This window comes from Myxocyprinus asiaticus, chromosome 45, assembly GCF_019703515.2.
Source record: "Myxocyprinus asiaticus isolate MX2 ecotype Aquarium Trade chromosome 45, UBuf_Myxa_2, whole genome shotgun sequence".
NCBI lineage: Eukaryota > Metazoa > Chordata > Actinopteri > Cypriniformes > Catostomidae > Myxocyprinus > Myxocyprinus asiaticus.
Genome location: NC_059388.1, coordinates 27,797,161 through 27,819,148, shown reverse-complemented (window position 1 = coordinate 27,819,148; position 21,988 = coordinate 27,797,161). Strand labels below are relative to the sequence as shown.

Here is a 21,988-nt window from a genome sequence, read left to right as displayed (position 1 = left end):
GGGAACGCGTAGCCCGCAAAAAGTACATAAAATGACTGACATGAACGATTAGCACAGGATTACAATCAATGAGAAGATCTGGTAATTAGGCTGTTACATTCGCCCACGTCCCCATATAAAATAACCACGCCCAAATAGGGAACAAGTTTTTTTTAAGTAGCCTACAAGGCATTGTTTGTGCAGTTGTTATTTGCACCATGAAATATTAGTTTGTATGCCAATATGAAGAGGGATTTTTTTTGGTACCTGATGCAACAAGAATGTTGACAAAGAACTTCTGCCTAATTTCTTTCTATTTTATGCCGCTCTGCTCAAGGAGTGGAGCGATGACTTTTGAACTTGAGCGTTGGGGTCGAGCGATCGCACATAAGTGAATATAAGCGGAGCGACAACTAGCTCCACTCCGCTCACATGCTCTGGGCAAGTTTTAACAAACTCTTCCAGAACAGTGAACGTGCTTTATAAGTGGCTAAACAGACAAAAGATTATATTTTCTTATAAAACAGGGCGGTTACAGTCAGTCACAGTTAAAAATGGCATTTGCACTGAAAGCATCGATCCTTCATGACAGTTGCGTGGCATAACCGTATCTGTGCCAAGAGCATTTTTGGGATGGTGCCAACCCCACTTCGAGGATGTGTCCAGGTTCAATACAAGTCAAGCAAAATCGAAAGCATTTTTTTTGCATGATGTTGATTGCCAAAGAAAATAATTTCAACTCATCCCAATCATTTAAAAATCGCTGCTAGTGTAGGGACTTACACTGGAAGTGAATGGGGCCAGTCCATAAACATTAAAATACAAACTTTTAAAAAAGTATAGCCAAAAATGTAGCCTAACTATTATACGTGTTAACATTGTTTTAGTGTGATAAAACTGCTTACTAACCTTATCAGTAGGGCTGGGTATCGCCTGGCACTTCACAAGTTGAATATAAATATGGATACATGGATCTAAAGTATCGATACATATCATGAGAAAATGTATTGCGATATATCGGTACTTGATTGTGCCGACACAGCTCTATTTATCAGTGAAGTTAACATAACCAATATTACGCAATGCGGTGAACCCCATAAGCGATTCACGCTAAAATCCTGTAGAACAGAGATTTTATCACATATAGCCTAATGTTTGTCTTGTGGCTATACTTTTGAAACATTGTGCATTTCAACGTATATGGACTGGCCCCTTTCACTTCCATTGTAAGAGCCTTACTGTAACCACGATTTTTAAATAAACAAGGGACAAGTTGATATTATTTTCTGTGGCAATCAAAATTATGCTAAAAAATTCTTTCGACTGAGTTTAACTTGCAATGAACCCGGAATGTTCCTTTCAGATAATCTGAGCCACAAAGTTCATGGTCTGACACTGTCTAAATAAAAAGTCGAAAATACTGCTAGATTGCACTTATATCCAAGCCAATACATTTCCAATAATTACTTAGTTTATAACAAACCACTTACTCTAACTTGTGTAATATTGCTTAATGAATCTGATAAACAGTAAATATCTCCACCTTGAACTATGGACCATCTTGTATTCGGTTGCCACGATAAGATAGGAAAGATATTCTTTTACTAGAACACAGCCCGTGCCAAGACCTTCCGAGCAACGGCCAGGGCAGATAAGAGTCAGAGGCCAAGCCAAGAGAAACTCGGCAGAGTGATCCAGCAGGATGAAAATTCCCCTAAGCACCTGATCTGTCCCTGGCCACACACCGCTTATGATAGAGAGAAGTGTCAAAGGTGTCCGGGTCTTGGCTCAGGTTGAGTCTCATGCCAGGCGGATGCCAACTTGATTTATCCCTACTGAAACATCATAGTGGGGTGGAACAGACTTTTTAAAGTTCTACTGAAAGTGACAACCTAAAACACAACAGTTATAGAGAAATGAAACAAACAATTTTTTATAGAATCTAAGACACAAACATTTTGACATTGCTTTTGGAGAGGGAACAAAAACGGACATTTCAAACAGGGAAGATAAATCCATATATTTGCAGTGTTTCCCAATGACATGTTCTCAATCAAAGCAACCTAATCATACTGGATTAGTCACCCACAACCAGGGGCGTTCACTGTAACTGGAAATACAATCATTTAATTGCAATGTCCATCCATAGCTCATCACAACACTCAAATATAAAGACAAACCAACCTGCTGGCTTTTCACATTGCCTTTTCATCTTAAAACTCATATTACAAATGGCACTGCTGCACACTAAAAAAAAAAAAGCATCATGACTTTCATTAAGATCAATAACTAACAGTATGGCATTATATAATACTTAACCCATTAATGTACAAAGAATTGTCATTAATCTTTCATTTTAGAATGTACTACTGAACTGTTACGTTACTGACCTGAAGCATTGCATAATGTTAGTTAATAATGACTATTATAAAGTGTTAGTATTGCAACAAAGAGATGTTTCCAGCAAACTGTCGTTTGCCCCAGATGAAACGCATGCAGCGCCACGACACGCGCACTGCGGGTCTCTATCAATCATTAGAAACATGATCAAGATCGACGTATTCAGATACAAACCCTGGTGAAACCCTTGAGTCAGACTTCATCTGTGAGATCAAGACCGTTCATTTACAGCTGTTACGGTACTGAGGGACAGTTGTTAGGCCAGAATCATCGCCACACCGCGGCGGACGGACGCTACAAAACGAGCTCCATCACGGATCTCACGTACTGCCCTGTGTCGAATCACGTTACCTTTTTCATCCGCGGGGCCTCGGCCACTGTGCCGTCGCAGTTGATGAACGCCTCGCCGCCGTTCTGCTGCGGGTCCGACCGCTTCATTGCGGACGCCTGTGGCATTTTCACGGGGTTCGGTGCGGCGGCCACCGGGCTCGGCTCCCCCGCTGCGGCCGCCGAGGAGGATGATGATGATGATGAAGAAGAAGAGTTATTTTCACTCTTTTTCTCCTCTGCCTTGGGTGTCAGCGGAGAAATAGCGGGGCGAGAGTCTTTAACGGCCACGTCTTTTAATTCGACCTCAGCCATTTTCGCTGCCACAGCCTGGACTGACATCGCTGTGATCCACACGGGGCTTTTTTCCAATACAGTGAGAAGCGACACACGAGCGCATACGCACTGTCTGATGACGCTCCGCGCAAAGCATTGTGGGACGTGTAGTTCATCTTTAGTGGCGTGAGCTCGGATCATTATATGTTATCCGTATGGTGAATAATAATATTTTTTAAAATGTTAAAAAAATTATAATAATATAAAATACTTTATCTAGCATAATTAAGTATATTTAACTTTCAGAGGATAGATTTATTCAAAATCTTTCATGTAAATGACGTTTTTAATCCATGATAACAACATTGCCCTTACAATAAAGTACTATAGCAGTAATGGTATTCACCATGGCACTGACTTCAAAGGGTACCGTAATACTTTTTTGTGTTTTCTTGCTATTGAAGCCACTGTTAAATGTAGAGGACTTTTATGAAATCTATTCCAGATATAGCACATGAAAAAATTACAGCTGTGAACTATAAAATTGCATAATTACACTAAAGAGAATGAAATGGTACTAACTGTCCATGTGCCCGTTTAACCATTAAGATCCCTCTGCAGGGAACAGCAATAGCATCCTGTGGTTAAATCTGTGAATAGAGTCCAAGGTTTTGTTTGGAGCAAAACACAAGAACAATGTCAGGCATATATTATTTTAAAAACCAAAGACAAGACTCATTCCATTTCAAGTTTCATTTCAGACACAGAAAATACAAACAACATAATTTGTATATAACTTGCCATTCAAGATCAGTGTCACAAGCCCTCCAAAGTTTAAAGAGATGAAACATGAAAAGCCCTTCTTTTAAACACAGCAAGTAATTCAACATTACTACATCAATGGCTTCTTAAAACCTAAATTATACATTTATTCCTCATAAGGATAGTTATTGTAGAATTATGTTTATGGTTGCATGTCACTACATGTGTAACAGATGTTCACCTGTACAAGTGTTGAGTATGGATCGCCTGATGTCGAGCAACCACTACGGTGCAAAAAAACTAACATTTTCTACCATGTTTGCATTACAAATAAAACAAAATTCCTGCCGCATCCACCAAAACCCAGCTTGCCCTATTATAGTTTACTTATTTCCTATTAAAATGTACAGTAAATAGGCTATTATTTACATTCATATAAAACAACATTATTTCCATACATTCAAATAAAAAAGCAAAACTAAACTTGAAGCTTTTATGAAAATTAACTACAAAAACACTTTATAAAGTACAAAATCAAAGACCCATTTTGACACTGTTTGAAGGCATAAATACTTATGAAGTTTAAAAAAAATTCTTGTACATTTAAAAAAGACTTTTGTGCTCATCTGTATTTGCATTCAGGTTGCAAGTAATGATAATCCAGTCAATGCATCTCAAAACCATGCAATGTGACAAGAATGTAAATGGTAGAAAAATCAGTCTTTATCATATTCATAGAGTGTGTACAGTGTTGTCCTCTCAGTGGATAATTCTGATGACTTTAGTTGTGCCATGACAACCTCAGTCTCCAAAGATCCAGAGTATGTTCACTCCTGAAAGACCTAGATTCACTCTCCTGTTACAAAAAAAAAAAAAAAAAAAAAAAAAAAAAAATGGGAAAGATTTCATATTTCAATATAACACATACTTTCAAAGTCCAAAGAAGTGCGGGTAGACTCAAAGTAGAAAAAGCTATAGTGTTCATAACTAATCATTGAGATAACCACTTAAAAGCAGATCACAGATTGATATACACTCACCCGAGCATGCCAGATTCCTTGGTCTTAATAATGTAGAGAAACATGAGGATGGTATGGAACAAGTTATTTCTGCCCTGTGAAAACACAAATCGTTAGGTACACAAAGCAGAAGCATTACATAACTGTAATTTTGTTTGGAGAGTATCTAATGTACCTTGGGCAAGCTGTAGATGTGGCCCTGGTAAACCAGCTGATAATGAGGTGGGGTTGTGCTACTTTGATGAATGCAGAAAAGGTTCTCATTGGACATGTCTGTAACGTCAGAGTCATAGATTAAAGATACTGTACAATACTCTGTGCCAGCTGGTTTGGCTTTAGGACCCAGATTTTACATCAAGTGGTGATGGTGACCCAACATAGTACTAATATAATTATAGTCCAAAAGTAAAAATGTCCTTCAAACCATATTACCATGAATTGCATACGCCCAACATTATGCAAAATCCACCAGCTAAGAACCACTGCTCTATGCTATACTGTGTCTGACAATACCTGGTTTGTCTGGTGTCTGTATAAAATGCTGGGATGTAAAGGTTTTTCCGTCTGGATACTTAGGGTGTGGAGGGAGTCTTGAGTCCAGGTATGTACACAGCACATGCATCAGGATCTACAACAGAACAGGAAGTGAACTTATAAAGATGAAGTTACCGTGAGGTCACACAACAGGCAACTATGCCTCTCTTCAGTTCCAGCACATTTCGTTAGGGTTAGGGCCATGAAGATACAATTCGAACCTTTGCTTTGCTTGCGCTTGGGGTACACTTAATTATCCTCTGATAATTACGTTTTTTTAAAATTAAAGCGAGGGCATGCAAAGAAAAATGCGACTATATGAGAACAACCTTCGTTAGCACATTCATAGTGTCTCCAACTTCATATATTGCAATAATAATAATAATAATAATAATATTTAGGCTATTAAAAGCTTAATTTGGTAAATATTCAATATAGAGCACTGTAAAGTCTCCATCATTTCAAAATTAGAGTCCCCGGTGTGTTTCAGGCTTGTTTAATGTTAAAGAGTCCCAGGTTATGCAGCCAATCTTTTTTTTCTTCTGATTATTATTGGGATTTTGTTTGAAAAATAAGCTACATCTGGGATTTTATTCATGTTGGACTCTGGCCTCAACGTCCGTGCGACTAAGAAAATGTTCTAACATTGTAAGAATCGATTTTTTTAAAAACTATCTGCAAATTAATCGGTTAGCTGCCTTTTCCACCACCTTAGTTTTCGGTCAACCTCTAATTCTAACATGTTTAACACACTTCTAAAGCCTGAGAAATGTAGAATGTAAAAATAAAAACTACCATCACACAAGTAAAATGCATCTTTACTGCTTACATTTTGGGACACATACAGTAAATAATAATATCTGACTTATTTAATATATTCAAACATTGTACATATTGTACACAGTACTTACTGCATTCAAAATAAAAGCAAAGACATATTTGAGAGATATTAAATTATTTTTATGCACATATCCTTTCACAAACAGTATGCACTGCAGTGGTGGTGATGGGGTCCCGTTAGATCTCACATGGTGGTTTAAGATCATTGTTAGATCATATTTGGTCTCATATCCACAGCGGTTGTGCTTTGGAAATTTAAAACAACCGTTTGCGATCTTCTGAGATTGTACGATTCCTTCGCCATCACTAGCCATGGGGCAAATGGGTTTTATTAAAGCAGAGGCAAAAACAATGACGGTGATTCGTAAATATCATATTTTATGTAAAATCCTGAGTTTGTCCTGATTCACTGACCGTGATGGAAGCCCAAATCTTCAATATCTTTTGGAAATGGGTTGTTTCGATTCAACTAATGGCACTTTTGGGGCATTTTTAGTTCAATTTAAATGAAGTGCTCATAGACAGCAGTACTTTTCCAAAGACAGCAGGTCTTTTTCAGGGTGCCGAAGGACCTGGAAGTGCTGCCGCCAGGGGTTTGTTCGTAAACAGTAACATCATCTATAGGATTCTTGTGAAATGTAAAAATAAAAGCATTGCATCTATAATATTTGTACATATGCTCTCTAAACTGGTATACAAATGATGCACATTTTTGGAGGAACTCACAGCTGAGTCTGTCGGAAGGTCTGTGTCCCATTTCCGATTTTTAAGATCTCCACCTCCATTCCAGCGAAACGAGCTCATACAGCCACTGTGGGCCAATTCTGCAAGACAAGAAAATCAGGACACTTGTCATCAGGAAACTTCAAATAACATCATCTCTGAAAGACAATAAGAAGGGTTCATAAAATAGGACCACAGTAAAATATTTTCAGGGAATACAAAACTGTGTTCTCCGCTTACCCCTGATTCTCTCCACCAGATACTCTTGATTCGGTGTGATGTCCAGATATTGTACAATAGCATTGAGGGTGGGGATTGCAGAGGCTTTGACCACAGCAGCTTGTTTGAGACTGCTGATACTGGCCTCTTCATGACAAAAGAACAACAACTGTAAAAGCAGCTCAAACAAACATATTGTCAAATATCTAGGGAAGTAAAGAGAATTACCGCCAATCTGCAGCTCAGGGCAACCCATCCGCCTGAGTTGACTGTTAACAGAGTCCATCTCTCTTACCAGATGTTCGAGAATGGTGTCATTTATCCACTGGAATGGGTACGATGAGTAGAAAGCAATTTACTTTAAGGACTGTTATCTTAAAGCAAAATCTTCACAGATTTTTCTTTTTGAGGATAGAAAATAATATATTGTAGGATGAATAACCGAAGAAACTCTAAATATTAGGGCTGTGAAACACTTAAAAGTTGTCTGTGATTAACCGCGATTAATCACGGTACTTTAAAAACATTAAAATATAATAATAAATATATTTAATTTATACTTGTTCTCAAAGAACTTGCAAAATGTACATGTTAAAATTCAGTTTTTTGCAGATTGAGTTAATTAGATACATTTTTTTCAGGTAAATCTTTGATACAAGTATATGTATACATGCCATAAAATCAGTGGACATGCTGTAATTAAAAGTGTGGCTTCAGGTGTTTTCCAGTGGACTTTTTCAGATGGGGAGATTCAATTCATATCAAGCTTTAATGGCAAGATAAACTTAAGTGTACATTGCCAATGCATTATAAGACACTATACATACAGATATAAAACAAATTAAATGCTTAAGTTTATAATCTCAAAATTATTATTTTCTCTGGCTGCCTCGATCGCGCACATGCTGAGTCTCTCTCGGGCAGTTTCATTTTTGACATTGGTTCAGATGACACTAAGCATTTTTGCCGATGCAAAGAGATATGGTAGCTTGCCCTTATCTCTCCACCACTTGGCTCACCGCTTGCGGGTAAAGTATACATTCTCCATACAGTAAATCCACTCCCTTACTATGCCCGGGACATGCGTCACTTAATGAATAAGCGTGCACTGCTCCACACAATCAGTTTCTGTGCTAGGATGTGCAGTCGAGTCGAGCGTGTACTTCCTGGAAATTTATTTATGCCAATTTTAGCCACGGAAAGTGGGGAAAAACATAGGGAAGTTTCAGTTTCAGTTAATTTTTTTTACGCTTTACATTTCCCAGCCCTATTAAATATAAATCTAAACATAAAATAAATGTGCTCACGTTTCTCAGTTTAGCAGTCCAGCTGTCAATACTATCTTTTACCACACGACTGGTTGTGATTCTTGCCCACACCTGTAATAAAATGGAAATATCTGAAACAACAGGACATTTATAGAGGCCTTTATTTCAAAACACTTTAAGAACACAAAATCGTTAAAAAAGACGATTTAATGTCTTGCTAGTGATTTTATACATACTTCTTCAGCAGCTTGTTTGGAACCCAACTCTGTATCATCCTTATGGGCAGACGGGGCTTGTGAGCGGCAGGCTGGCTGGTACTGGAACTTCCTCAGGCTCTGTGCGTAATCCCCCACTGTACGACTGTAGTTCCAGAACGTTGGACTGTGTCTAGGAGATGCCGATTCTGGACTTCCTAAAAAGGAATCAAAATGCTTACAACTAAGGCTACTCCTTAGGACAGCTTGATGCAACTTACTTTCCTCATAAGACACTTACCTAGTTGGCTGCGGTGGCTTTTCTCCTCCTCTGAGCGTAAAAACTTCTCTAAAGTCTTCATGTCATCTATGTAGTCCTCCTTTCCTCCGGGGGAGCTGAAGACGGATGGGGATGTGCGGTAACGAGCACGGACGCTGGCGCCCTCCACCGGTCCGAGGTTACTTGGGTATGGAGAGGAATTCGGCGATGGACTATAGTTCAACACCTGCAGATGTTATAATTATTCATGAGGAAACATTTTGAGTGGGTGCTTGAATAGAATAAAAATATATAAAAGTACAAATTCAAGAAGCATTTCTGAGTTATCCGAGAAGCACAAACCTTGCCAAAGGCCATGGATGGGGAAAACGGTCCTCCTGCTGAGGACGGGCTGCTCAAAGGTGGACTGTACCCAGACACACAGCTGGGCGAAAATTTGGGGCTGGAGCTAGAAGGACGTGCAGGGCTAAAACAAAGCACATTTTGTCCCTGCAGAGGTGAGGACTGGACTGAGACAGGAGCTTCCTTCTTCTCTTGCTTCTGAGGTGGAGAGGCCTGAATCCCTAATAAGACAAAAAGGATGGATCTGTCTTACGGAACAGCCGATCAGTTCAATATAAATGTATGCAAGCATCAACATGATCTGTTGTCCTTGAGTAGCCTGGAAGATGCAAGATTGCAGTGAAATGTTTTTAATGTGTTACTTTGCAGGTGCCAACTAACTCACCTGAGCCAGTGAGCCCCAGAAGTCGATGCTGCTCTGGACTGACGGCGATCGTGGAAGGGGACATGGTGTACTTAAAATACTTCCAGAAGTCGAAAAGCGCATTAAGACTGAACAGGGAGGCCAGAGCGAGCTCTGTGCGACAAAATCACAATCAAAAGAGAAGTCATACAGTACAACTCTGTCCACTGCCACCTTTCAAGACATGACTGTCCATTTACTTACCGATATACCAGATGGGCCAGTAGGTTATGTTGTAGTATCTGCTAAGAAGCTTTCCAGACCTAAAAGTCAAAGTTACTTGGTTACGTTATAATCAAAGCTTAAACAAAGACTTTGAGCAACTGTCCAGGATTGTCCCCTGCAAAAGTTGCTCAAAGTTACGGCTTTTGAGCCATGCAAAGGGAACATTCATATGTAATACATACATGTATGAACTCACATTTCAGTATAGATCATCCCTGCCAATGACACATTCAGCACTGCCCAGGCCAGGACCACCTGCCGTGCCTTTTCCTCCCTCCTCATCCTCATGGTCTTGTCGATGAAAGAGGTCATGCATTCCTTTGATGGGGTCATATCTGCACTGCTCCTCTACCACCTTGCACACACCAGAAGCACTTATGATAAAACAAACAGCAGCAGCAGCAGCATTATTTATGACACAGGATGGAAATCCATGCAAATGATCATTCCACAGTGTTTCAGTGACTCAAATAAGAATGCAATGCTTTGCTGCATTTTCTGTCATAATGAAAAACTATTTTATCATTTAGTAGTTTCTTAATATTAATATCAATGTGAATCAGCTGGCATGTAAAGTTACACTATGACCCATGCATACATAAGGAAAACTTTACAGCGAGACAGCTGGATAACGCACTTAACTATAAACAAAACACGAAAGCATATATGTATTTGTTAGTTCTAATCCGCGCCTAAACACTATATAATTAAAAGTACAAAACATACTTCCTCGGTCTCAGTCATCCATAAACGCGGTAATCTCAGCGATGTGAAGCCAGACGAATATCAACAGAGTGAGAAGAACAACATTTCAAAATAAAAGCATCTCACGTGTCAGAGTCACTTACACAGCCAACGTGAGCCTACAATGACCCCCTCATTGCTCCATGGAGTTTATCATTTTAATAATTTTTCATAAAAAGTTCAAATTTGAAGTTTGCTCAGGAGAAAACATGGTGTCCTCACGTATGTTTCTTTAAGTATAAGCTTTGTCAGATACAGAGGGAGGTTGAGAAAGAGATACCAAGGTGAGCGGTTAAAGGGATTCTCCTCCCTGCCCAGTAGGTGGCAATATGCACAAATAAGGCAAATTACCAACACCAAAAGAAGAAGTAAAAGTGAAAGCTTTATAGTAAAAAAGGACTTAAATATTGATCTGTTTCTCACCCACACCTATCATATCACTTCTGAAGATATAGATCTAACCACTGAAGTCTTATGGATTACTTTTATGCTGCCTTTATGTGCTTTTTGGACCTTCAAAGTTCTGGCCACCATTCTCTTGCATTGTGAGGACCTACAGAGCTGAGATATTCTTCTAAAAATCTTCATATGTGTTCTGCAGAAGAAAGAAAGTCATACACATCTAGGATGGCATGATGGTGAGTATATGATGAGAGAATTTTAAGTTTGGGGTGAACTATTCCTTTAAAGAAATTTTGACCAGTCTACTCTTGTCTGTTAAAAATGCGACAGCCTTCTTGCAAACCCTCTTCAAAGCACAAGAGGTCAGTAAGACACCGTGCAACCCATTTTTCCAGTACGACGAATAAGAGCTGAGTCTTTTTTTATTATTATTATTTTATTTTTTTATTTACAGAGATGTTGATTCTTTCTCTTTTTTTAATTCAGTAAACTTTAACATAATTGTTTGTAAAATTACAAATATTAAAAACTATACAGAAAAATTCATATAAAACTTCTTATAAGACACACACACACACACACACACACACACACACACACACACACACGCAAATAAAAATAAAAATAAAAAAAACAATAAAAGAAAAAACAGGGGGAGGAAATGTATATTAAACAAGATTAATTAAGTAAAAAGATATCTTCTTTTGGGTAATCGATGAAGCCAAAAAGTATATTTTATAACACCAAACAATGTCTTGAACACTGAATGTTTTCATTAATACATTTCTGTACATTACGCCACAAAGTAACTGAACGAATGCAATGCCGAAATAAATGCATCGTTTCATGGTAGTCATTTCAGGAAACACAGTTTATGTTTATATCTTTTTTTAATTTTCCAGCACATCACTTTTCCATTCAAACAAGATTTCCAATATGATATAACCTCTCTTTCAAAAAGAGTGTGAATGGCACTGTTTTTTTTTTTTTTTTGTCTGAATGTTTTGTGACTTTGATGTGGCATTTTAGAGTTTAAATACCCAATTAAATCAAAATTGAAGTTTTGTGGCTTTTAGTCCATGTCTTTTATCTAAAATGCCCTCTATATGCCACTGTTAGGGTTGCCAACTTTCGGCACAGGTATGTGGGACGCTTCAGCATTTTGAGCATTTCGATAGACTATGGTCCCCCTCAAGCACCTCACCACTAAAATACTGGACAATGTAAAAATTCAGCCAAAATACAGGATGTCACGGCTAATAAGTCACAGTTGGCAAGTCTACAGTTTAAAAAATTAACTGTTAGCAGATATACAGTAGGCTACACATTTACAATGTACAGTAGTTCCCAGAAAAACAAACCTAATAAAAATGTATCACTCATCTTGCAAAAAGGTGCATTTACAAATTTTGGTCCAAAAAAGGCTCTCTAGCATGACATTTTCTCTTACCTCTAATACCAACAAATAGCAAATCAGTAGCAAATCATGGTTCATGTAATCACTGAAGCCTATTGGCTATTTTACAAAAAAATAAAATAAAAATAAACCATCTCAACTTCCAGTTTCATGGGCTCTTCAAAAAAAAAGTGAAGCAGGCCTTTAGGGAAACAAATGGTTACAGTCTGTAACCCAGTGCCGTTACAGGACATTGTCCTTAATGTCCCTTTGAAATCTGATAATGTGCCTGTACACTATTGCCCACTGCCTCAATGAGTTCTGCATGCATATGACTAATGAAATAGGACTAATCCATTATTGCAATATTCATGCAACCACTTTTCAAATTGTGAAAGCAATGCTTTTTTTGTGTACCAAACTTTTATATGTCAATCCTCAATTTTGTTACATCATCAATTCACTGCAGATACTGTGCTCTCTCCCCCTGTGAGGCACTCAGTCTCATCTGTAGTCTGTTATAGTGCAGTTAGGAGGGCGTGTGTGTGTGGGATGACATCATATGCGTCTTAGTCCTCCATAATTGGCCCGTTTCCTCCACCGGCACGGAACACAAGTGGAGCCAGACACAAGCTCACAGGGATTTTCCAGAAAGACGAGGGGCCCTGTTTTAGGGACGTTGAGGGGCCAGGCTGAAACGACTGTAAATGTCACAAATGAATGAAGGGCTTCAACCCAAAATGCAATCTGATCCAGAGTGCCTCTGGGCAGCACCGTTTGATCTGCCTCGCATTCCACCTCTGTTGCCTGAATTAGCCAAGACAACAGACATTACACAATCTCCATGTTATGACATTATCAAAACTATCTTCACATGCTGCTGTACTGTATTTTGTTAAAAACTCTGTTTTGGTGCTTTTTTCAGGTTTGGCTGGTGCTTCCCAGCAGTCATTTCAACTGATCTGCAGACAAGCGTTAATTCCACAATCAGAAGCTGATGTTTTTAAAATGGGCCTTTCAGAGTTAACATATACACTCTTAAGATCTTTGTTATTATGGGTCGCGTGGCGCCATGCGAGGTTCGGACGCGTGAAAGGTGAGCTCTGCGCACTTTGCTAGTTTTAATACTTTTTGTATCATAAACCGGTACACTCTGTTCCATAACTGTTCTATGAAGACAATATGTCAAAGAATTCAAAATCCTCTGGCTCTGGAGACATTAAAAGACACTTACGTGCTCAAGCTGAAGCCCCTGAACAGCAGGCTGAAAGCCCGGGACTCAATTTGTCCAGTGAGGTGAAAGAGATTCAGCGTCAACTGTTGAACATGACGACAATGCTGACGAAGGTCATTGCTGACTTGGAGGATCTTGCTGTAATACGGCGATAGATCACTGCCATGGAGATGAAATTCACTGAGTTGGTTACAAGAGTGGCAGATGTTGAGAAACGTATCAATTATCTGGGGTCAACGGAGAGGGAATTAGCTGCTAATCTGTTAGCGACCAAGGCGGTCTTGGAGCACATCTGGTAAAAGTTGGAAGACTTTGAGAATCGTAACTGGCAAAACAACGTCCGAATTGTTGGAATTCCTGAGGACGAAGAAGGCCGAGATATGGTGAAATTCCTAGACGAGCTCTTCCCGAGTCTGCTCGATAACAGGCCATAAGCTGGAAATCGAACGAGCTCACAGAGTTCCGGCTCGGAGATCAGCGGAGTGAGACAGGCCCCGATCAATTCTGGCCAAATTTCTGAGATCATCCGATAAAGATCTCGTGTTATGTGAGGCGAGGAGTAAAGGAAGGCTTTCTTGGAAGAACCACAGCATTTTCTTGTTCCCAGACTTTGCGAATTCTACAAGAGAGAAACGTGATCGATTCAAGGAATGCAAGAAACTCTTACATCAACGGAAGGTCGCTTTTGCACTGATGTTCCCGGCCAAATTGAGAATAGATACTAAGGATGGCCGCAAAATATTTACATGCCCACAGCAAGCAATATCCTTCATAAAGTCAATGACTGAGTAAGTTATTTGTAGTTCTCATGTTGCAGCCGAGTGGGCCTGACTCACTGAACATTCACTTGACTGTTCGATGAACTGAGCGCCTTTTTTGTTTCTTTTTGTGCTGGTTTCGCCTAGCAGCTGGAGTTTGTTTTGTGGAATAGCACTCCTTCAGGACAGTTTGTGGATGAATCTGCATGTTCTTTGTGCTTATGCTTCCTATTGGCTGGAGTTTGTTTTATAGATTATATTCTGTTGTGTAATTCTCTCTCACAAAATGTGTATAGAAACACTGGACTTGAGTAATCCGACAGCAAAGTTGTCGCGGGGGCTCTCATAGGCGTACATGGACTGTTTGAGTTTAGAGGAATGGACGCCGGTTGGTGCTGTCATGCGTGAGGTTAATGCGCACATTTGTCTTTTTTCTGTTTTTTTTTTTTGTTTTGTTTTGTTTGGGGGGAAGTTCGGGGTTTGATTGTTGCACTAATGTTGGAATGTGGTTGTTATAATTTTATTTTTGACACACAACCCCACTTTTTTTCTAATATGTCAAAATGTCAAATGTTAATATGAGTGGATTGTCTCTCTCCACGTGGAATGTGAATGGGTTGGGGCACCCCATAAAAAGAAGGAAGGTTATTTCTTTTCTTAAACGTAAGAAATATGATAAAGTGTTTCTTCAAGAAATGCATCTTTCCCCGCAGGAAACTGAAAAATTTGGGAAGATATGGGGTGTACATGTTTTCTTTAGTGCTGGCTCAAGTTAGATCAGGGGAGTCATTACATTGATAACTAAACATCTACAATTCAAATGTCTCAAACAGAGTAAATATAAGTTAGGAAGAGTCATTATTGTTTTAGCAGAAATTCAGGGGCTAAGGTTGATTTTGGCTAATATTTATGCACCTAACGCTGAGGATCAGGGCTTTTTTATAGATTTTGAAAGGGATGTTGCAAGCCGCTGGCACCCCTCATGATATAATATTGGGAGGAGACTTTAATCTTTTGATGGACTCAGTCCTTGATCATAGTGAAGCAAAAGTGAGCAAGCCCCCTAGAGCAACATTGACGCTTCACAGTGTAAAAAAGGAAAAAGGAATATATATATATATATATATATATATATGGATATAAATCATTTTCATATCCGTTCCGGAGTGGAACTTCAATAAATTGCCCTTGAAGGTCTCTACGTTGTTCTGTCTTTTCTGAGCGCTGAAGTAAATCAGTTATTGTTAATTCACACATTTAATTCCATTATTCATTTTATCTGACTCCAATTTTATATTAATCTGACTCCAATTTTAAGTTGACCTCTAATTTATATTTAAGCTCTAATTAATTTCTGATCATTCTTTTAATTCAACATTTTTAGGTTATTGATTACCCTAAATCCTCTTCTATTCATTGTTCTTTTGATCTTTGGAGACTTACGCCGGCCGTTATTAAATTACATAAACCTCCCGAAAATGGATAGCCAGTTCCGTTTTTAGTCAGTGGTTGTAGGGTTAACTAATATCGTCTGGTTTGGCTTTTCTCATAACCAGACGATATTGCCGCTTAGTCACGTACATACAACTTGCTAAGACGGGCGGTGAGCAGTGACAGAGTCTTTAAATGGCTTTCTCCTACCCGGTTGTCCTGAGTGGTTTCTCCTATATTAAAGCTCCAGTATGGTCTACCCTGGTCTATTGAAATTCAAATCCTACCCGGCTGTCCTAGGTGGTTGTCCTACCTGGTTGTCCTAGGTTGTTGTCCTACCTGGTTGTCCTGAGTGGTTTAAATTCAAACTGAGAGTCTTTAAATGGCTTCCTCCTATATTAAAACTCCAGTAACGATTTCAGAGGAATTCAGAATAAATCAAATAATAACAATTTATTTGTCAGGTAGGATATAAAACATTGTTGCAGAAATTCAAATCAAAGCCAATTTCATATGATCAGAATAAACAAGCATTACTAAAAATAAAAGACAAGTCAAAGAAACATACCTGACAAAACTACATGCAGCGGTACAGCATGGGAGATCTGCATACAGATTCCCAGAGCTTCGTGCCAACTTTCCTTAAATATCTAGACAGAATAAACATTGTGTACCAAATGGTATTATCCTATGGACAATGAGGATTTGGGGGTGAATGGGTTCTTGACTTCCTGGGGTTTAACCTTGTTAACATACAGGAGATAATTTCAATTGTAGGTCAAGGAGGGGGAGACACCTCCAGAATTATGCAGTATTTGGCAAAGACCTTATAACTTTGTTACCATTAGTTTTATCAACATGGGAGAGAGACCACTATACCAGTCGCACAGAGACCTCTTAAATGATATCAAACACATACAGTTGCATTCTTTGTTTTCATGTTATTTGTTACATTTTTTACATATAAATCTTGTGTCTTTGTATTGGTCCTGATCTGTTGAAGGGGAGAAGGGGGCGAGAGAAGAGGGGGCAGCAAGGCGATTTGCAATTTATCACACTGTGGTGATATTCAGGTGTAGATTTCAGCACAAAGCGATTTGCACTTTATCACATGTGGTGATATTCAGGTGTAGATTTCAGCTTTTGTGAGAGAGTTCTATGACGTTGATTCTCGCAGAGTTTTTTGACTTTTACCGGAAATGGCGCCTTTTGGTTGTAGACATTCTGGTGCCAGCCTTACAACAGGATGTGTAAAAATTTTGGTCTTACAGAAATTTGGAGACTTTTGCACTCATATATAGAACTGGTAGGGACTATACATTTTTTCATCAGTCCATAAGATTTATTCTAGAATATATATATATATATTTTAAAATATATATCTAAGTCCCTCGTTTCATTTGTTGTTGATTGTTCAATTGGAAACATTTTAGTCTCAGATCACGCCCTGGTGAGTTTAGAGGTGCTACCACATATGGAGAAAAATAAATCATATAGTTGGCGCTTTAATGTATCCCTTTTGCAAAATCTTGAATTCCAACAAATGCTAAAGGCTGAAATCAGTCTCTATATGGAGACCAACTGGTCCTCAATATCCTCTGTGGGCGTGGCTTGGGAGGCACTTAAGGCAGTTCTTAGGGGTTGGATCATACAGTAAGCCTCATTCATCAAAAAATCCAAAGCACAAAAACTCATGGAGTTGGAAGGGAATATTAAAAATCAAGGCCTTGCCTACAGGCAAGGCTCCGAGGCCAAATGGCTTTGCGGCTGAATATTTGAGATCTTATGCTACAGAACTGACTCCACTTTTGTTAGAAGTTTGTATGGAATCATTAAAGAATGGAAAGCTTCCACCAATCATGACACAAGCCTGTATCAGTCTGATTCTTAAAAAGGACAAAGATCCAAGCGAGTGTAAGAGTTACCGTCCAATTTCCCTGATCCAGCTAGACGTAAAAATATTGTCAAAAATTCTGGCTAACCGATTAAGTAAAGTTATGACATCTCTTATACATTTAGATCAGGTGGGGTTTATTAGATCTGATAACATCAGGCGTTTCATCAATATCATGTGGTCAGTGGCGAACGATCAGACTCTGGTCGCTGCCATCTCACTTGACGCCAAAAAGGTGTTTGATATGGTAGAATGGGATTATCTTTTTAAGATTTTGTAAATGAACGGGTTCAGGAATATCTTTATTGGATGGATTAAATTACTTTATAGACACCTGGTAGCAGCGGTACAAACAAATTTCAGATTATCTTACTCCAGATAGGGGCACCTGGCAGGGTTGCCGTCTTTCCCCATTATTGTTCTGTCTTGCCCTGGAACCATTAGCAGCCGCAATAAGAAGGGAAGATGATTTTCCAGGGGTGGTGGCGGGAGGTGAGGCACATAAGCTTTTGCTTTACGCAGATTATATATTATTATTCATCTCCAACCCCACTAGATCTATGCCTTGCCTCCATATAATTATTAATTCCTTTCCTAAATTCTCAGGATACATAGTCAATTGGTCTAAATCCGAAGCTTTGGCTCTGACAGCGTACTGCCCAGTAACGGCTTTCCAGCCGGGCGCCTTCCAGTGGCCCAAACAGGGCACTAAGTATTTGGGCATTTTATTCCCAGCAAATTTGTCTGATTTAGTTAGTTAATTTTGACCCCTTAATAAAAAGGTTTTCGAGCGATGTGGGCAGGTGGGCTTCATTACATTTACAGTATCTATGATTGGGAAGGTTAATGTTATTAAAATTAATTGTATTCCAAAATTACCATTACAATCTCTCCCTGTAGATGTCCCCCTCTCTTATTTCAAGCAATATGATAGCATAGCGAAGTCCTTCATTTGGAATGGTAAGCATCCTAGATTACATTTTAATAAGTTACATCGGCCGATTTACAAAGGTAGATACTCTGGGAGTGGTGATTACTGCTTTGGAAAAGGTCATGAGGCATCAGTGTATTACTCCCTGCTAATTCAGAGTCTGGGGGTCAGAGCTTTAACTTCTATCAAGAGATTATGGGAGAAAGATTTAAACTTGGTATTGGAGGAGGGAGTGTGGGCTAGGATTTTAAAAAAACGTCAAGTCTGCATCTAGAGATGCAAGGGTGTGCTTTATGCAATTCAAGATTTTACATAGATTCTATTGGACCCCCTCTAGATTGTATAGGCTTGGTATTAAAGACACACCCACCTGCTGGTGATGCCAATCAGAAGATGGAGACACAATCCATGTTTTTTGGGGGTGTGTTAAGATCCAAGAATTTTGGTTGCAGGATCACAGTTGTATGTGTGACGATTTGGGCACTCAAATTTTACTTTGCCCCAGACTCTGTATTCTGGGTGATGGGGCGGTCATAAATTTGGGGGATAAACACATAAAAAATTGGGTTCTGACCAGTATCATGATTGGCAGGCAAATTATTTTAAGGGGATGGAAGACGGAAGGAGCGCCCTCATTTCCAGACTGGTGTGCGGAGCTGGGGAGGGTGGCACTTTCAAGGAGGTGGCAACTAGAAGGCTTTGGTTTTGGGACTTGTTTGTTAGGAAATGAGGCAGTTATTTAGCGTGTTTGGGGGACTCTCTGGGAGGGGATGTGGAGGGAGAAGTTTAGTTTAATTATAGATGTTTATTATATTTTCTTTTGTCTGTGTGTGTGTGTGTGTGTGTGTGTGTGTGTGTGTGTGTGTGTGTGTGTGTGTGTGTGTGTGAGTGTGTGTGTGTGTGTGTATTATGATATGTGACCACAGGGGTGTTCGTTGGGGGTCAGGGTGGGGTTGGTGATTGGGGAGGGATATTAGTGGGGGTTAAATGTTCAATGTTGATTCGATGTATATGTGTTTTGTTTTTCTTTGTAGTGTATTTATGAATCAATAAACATTTTTATTGGAAAAAAATATTTGGCATTATGAGTAGAGTCTTTAGGGGGGGAGTGCTTTCAGAAATCTTTTGCAGACTATAAAGATTTGCATGATGGATTACTGAGGTCTGAACTACAATTAGATGATCAGTTGTCTTTACAGAGCTGTCAGACTAGTTGAAAGGCATGGACCTAATCTATGCACATTTTTCCTACAGAGTAGTCTTGCATGCCAACACTGTGATGATGAGACCAATCAAACACAGCTCTTACTATTGACTTAAATTCTTTTGCCAATAAAATGCACATGATTTCACATGTGTGTTATCACAGCAACACAGCACATTACCTCACTGTAGCAACATTTGCCAGTGTCTCTATCTGCATCTGTTGGTTTGTTAAGCAGATGGACACTGCATGGGCGGCAGTCACTGCAGTGATGTAATGCAGCTGACCATGTGAAAGAGCAGTCTGATATTTGCAAGTTTACTCCTAACCACTGTTATTACTAACATGTATGTTCTTTCAGAGAAATGTATAGACAGGTGCAGTGTAGCTGCAGCTGCTGATACTAGATGATCAACATTACTGTTAAATGTTACAACTAATCTGGTTTTGGAAAAAAACTGATGATACGGTGGCAAATAACGAACACAATGTAATTGTGTGTAAGTTTAAAAAAACAATTATTATGCTCTTTACTGTTATGTCATTAACTCTTGTCAAACAAAAAATTGTCTAATAAACAAAATCTGAATGGGACTGAATATGCCAACTCATCTAAAAAATAATGCAAGCATGCACATTGTGCTGTTTACCCAAATATCTGGGGCCATGTTGTCAGCTAAATTGTAAGCATGTATGTTTATACATTAAACTTGTTCTTGACCCAAATTTGGATGAGTGCGTCATTCTGCGTATTTGCACAGTTACTCTTCAAAATGCCCTGATTAATCACCTGATTCATCAACTCTCTTATGTTTTATAAGTAGTATTCCCTTCACTTTTATTTCCTACAATAGTGGGATTGCTCTTCAAACACAAAATGAAAGCCTTCCAACTTCCTCTAACTGATGCAGCTGAGCAGCTCCCACTGTGTTATAGAGTGTAATAAAAAATGCCTGGTGTTCACCCATGGAGACTAAATACTTCCTATCCTTGTTTAATGCGCAAACTCAACTATTAGTAAGTTGTCAGGGCAGGACTATCTGTTTGGCAGAAGTGGGGTTGTTCAGGAAACCGAACAGGTCCCATCATTATTTTCGCACTTCCATTCGGTGCAACTAGTGGTGCAGAAATTCACCTTTAAGGAAGAATTTGTGTAGACTAACACGATTGCTCTTGTGCCTTCAGTTTTCACGTCAAAACTAACAGATTTCAATTTTTTTAAAATCTTTTTTAGGTTATGTGAGGGTCTCATTAACACTGAATTGGAAACATTTTACCATGCCTTTATCATTTATTTTTTGGTACTTTCCAAATGTCTTATATGGACAGGTTTAACTGTTTTAGCCTAGTCCCAGATCCATTCAAGATTGACATCAAGTTTAAATTACTTCACTGGCAAACACTCAAATTCGATATTATAATCACCCATTGTGATTTTGAATTGGAATGCTTGCCAATTCGATCTAAGCCATGTATATATTTGTGAGCAGAGAATGCTGGTCAATGCACTGATATATTTCCTGATATGGAGCTTGTGTCCGGAACTGGAGAGAGAATTTGATCCCACAGGGGCCACCATAGTCCTGGGAAGTGCTGCCCAAAGATCATGGAGAGCATGACAACAAAAACCAACTTTTCTGCTATTCTTCCTTCATTTCCTCTTTTATTTGAGAAGGTCAATGCAGACTCGTTTTCACAGACTTTCAAGCAATGAAATTATTAACAATGGAAGAACATCTCTGCATCTCTTCACAGAATCAGTTGGTGGAAAGGGTCAAAAACCTCTGGCTTCACCCTTTGGAGAGGTCCAACGTGATTTTTCAAGGCGCATCAGTTGTCATTAGACTATCTGTGAAGATAAACTCAAGCAATTTGTGATGCTGTGTGGTAATGGATTCTCATCAACTCTGTGGAACACTTGCAAATTTTGTTGTAATTTTTTGTGTTGAGTTTCACCAGATAAGAAAGTGCTACCTAATGTGAATGAATATGGTATGGAGAGTTTCTCTGTGAACATGTGCAATGACATTTTTGATCTCTATGCCAAAAAACATCAGTATTTTTTATTGACCATGGGAAAATCAAACTGCCCATTTTGGTATGGGAAATCTATTCTGAGAGTGTGGGTCGGGCGCTGTGAAACCACCAGCACTCCCACTTTGAGCATACAGTTATTTTTCTTTATATTTTTGATTTTCCTAGT

General features: G+C 39.0%; 2 protein-coding genes across 3 annotated transcripts in view; both read right to left on the bottom strand.

The window, feature by feature from the left end:
* The window catches only part of LOC127435028 (putative adenosylhomocysteinase 3), a 57,567-nt gene extending 54,324 nt beyond the window's left edge, over positions 1 to 3,243 (bottom strand). Inside the window, exon 1 of the mRNA XM_051688144.1 lies at positions 2,731 to 3,243. Coding sequence (XP_051544104.1) covers positions 2,731 to 3,183 — 453 coding nt within the window. The 5' untranslated portion in view covers positions 3,184 to 3,243. The remainder of the gene's footprint in view (positions 1 to 2,730) is intronic.
* A 473-nt stretch (positions 3,244 to 3,716) lies between these two features.
* Positions 3,717 to 10,587, bottom strand: LOC127435029 (transmembrane protein 209-like). 2 transcript variants are annotated; one of them, XM_051688146.1, is made up of 15 exons: positions 10,518 to 10,587; positions 9,988 to 10,146; positions 9,771 to 9,829; positions 9,549 to 9,680; positions 9,164 to 9,384; positions 8,843 to 9,047; positions 8,584 to 8,759; positions 8,387 to 8,458; positions 7,308 to 7,404; positions 7,101 to 7,226; positions 6,864 to 6,961; positions 5,277 to 5,391; positions 4,939 to 5,036; positions 4,785 to 4,858; positions 3,717 to 4,600 (listed from the first exon to the last, which is right to left on the bottom strand). In XM_051688146.1, the coding sequence occupies exons 2-15, from the start codon at positions 10,122 to 10,124 to the stop codon at positions 4,546 to 4,548; spliced, it is 1,665 nt and encodes a 554-aa protein (XP_051544106.1). In that variant the 5' UTR covers positions 10,125 to 10,146; positions 10,518 to 10,587; the 3' UTR covers positions 3,717 to 4,545. The 2 variants fall into 2 exon arrangements, with proteins under 2 accessions (XP_051544106.1, XP_051544105.1); XM_051688145.1 differs by having other exon boundaries at positions 9,988 to 10,165; positions 10,518 to 10,566.
* Positions 10,588 to 21,988: the final 11,401 nt, after the last annotated feature.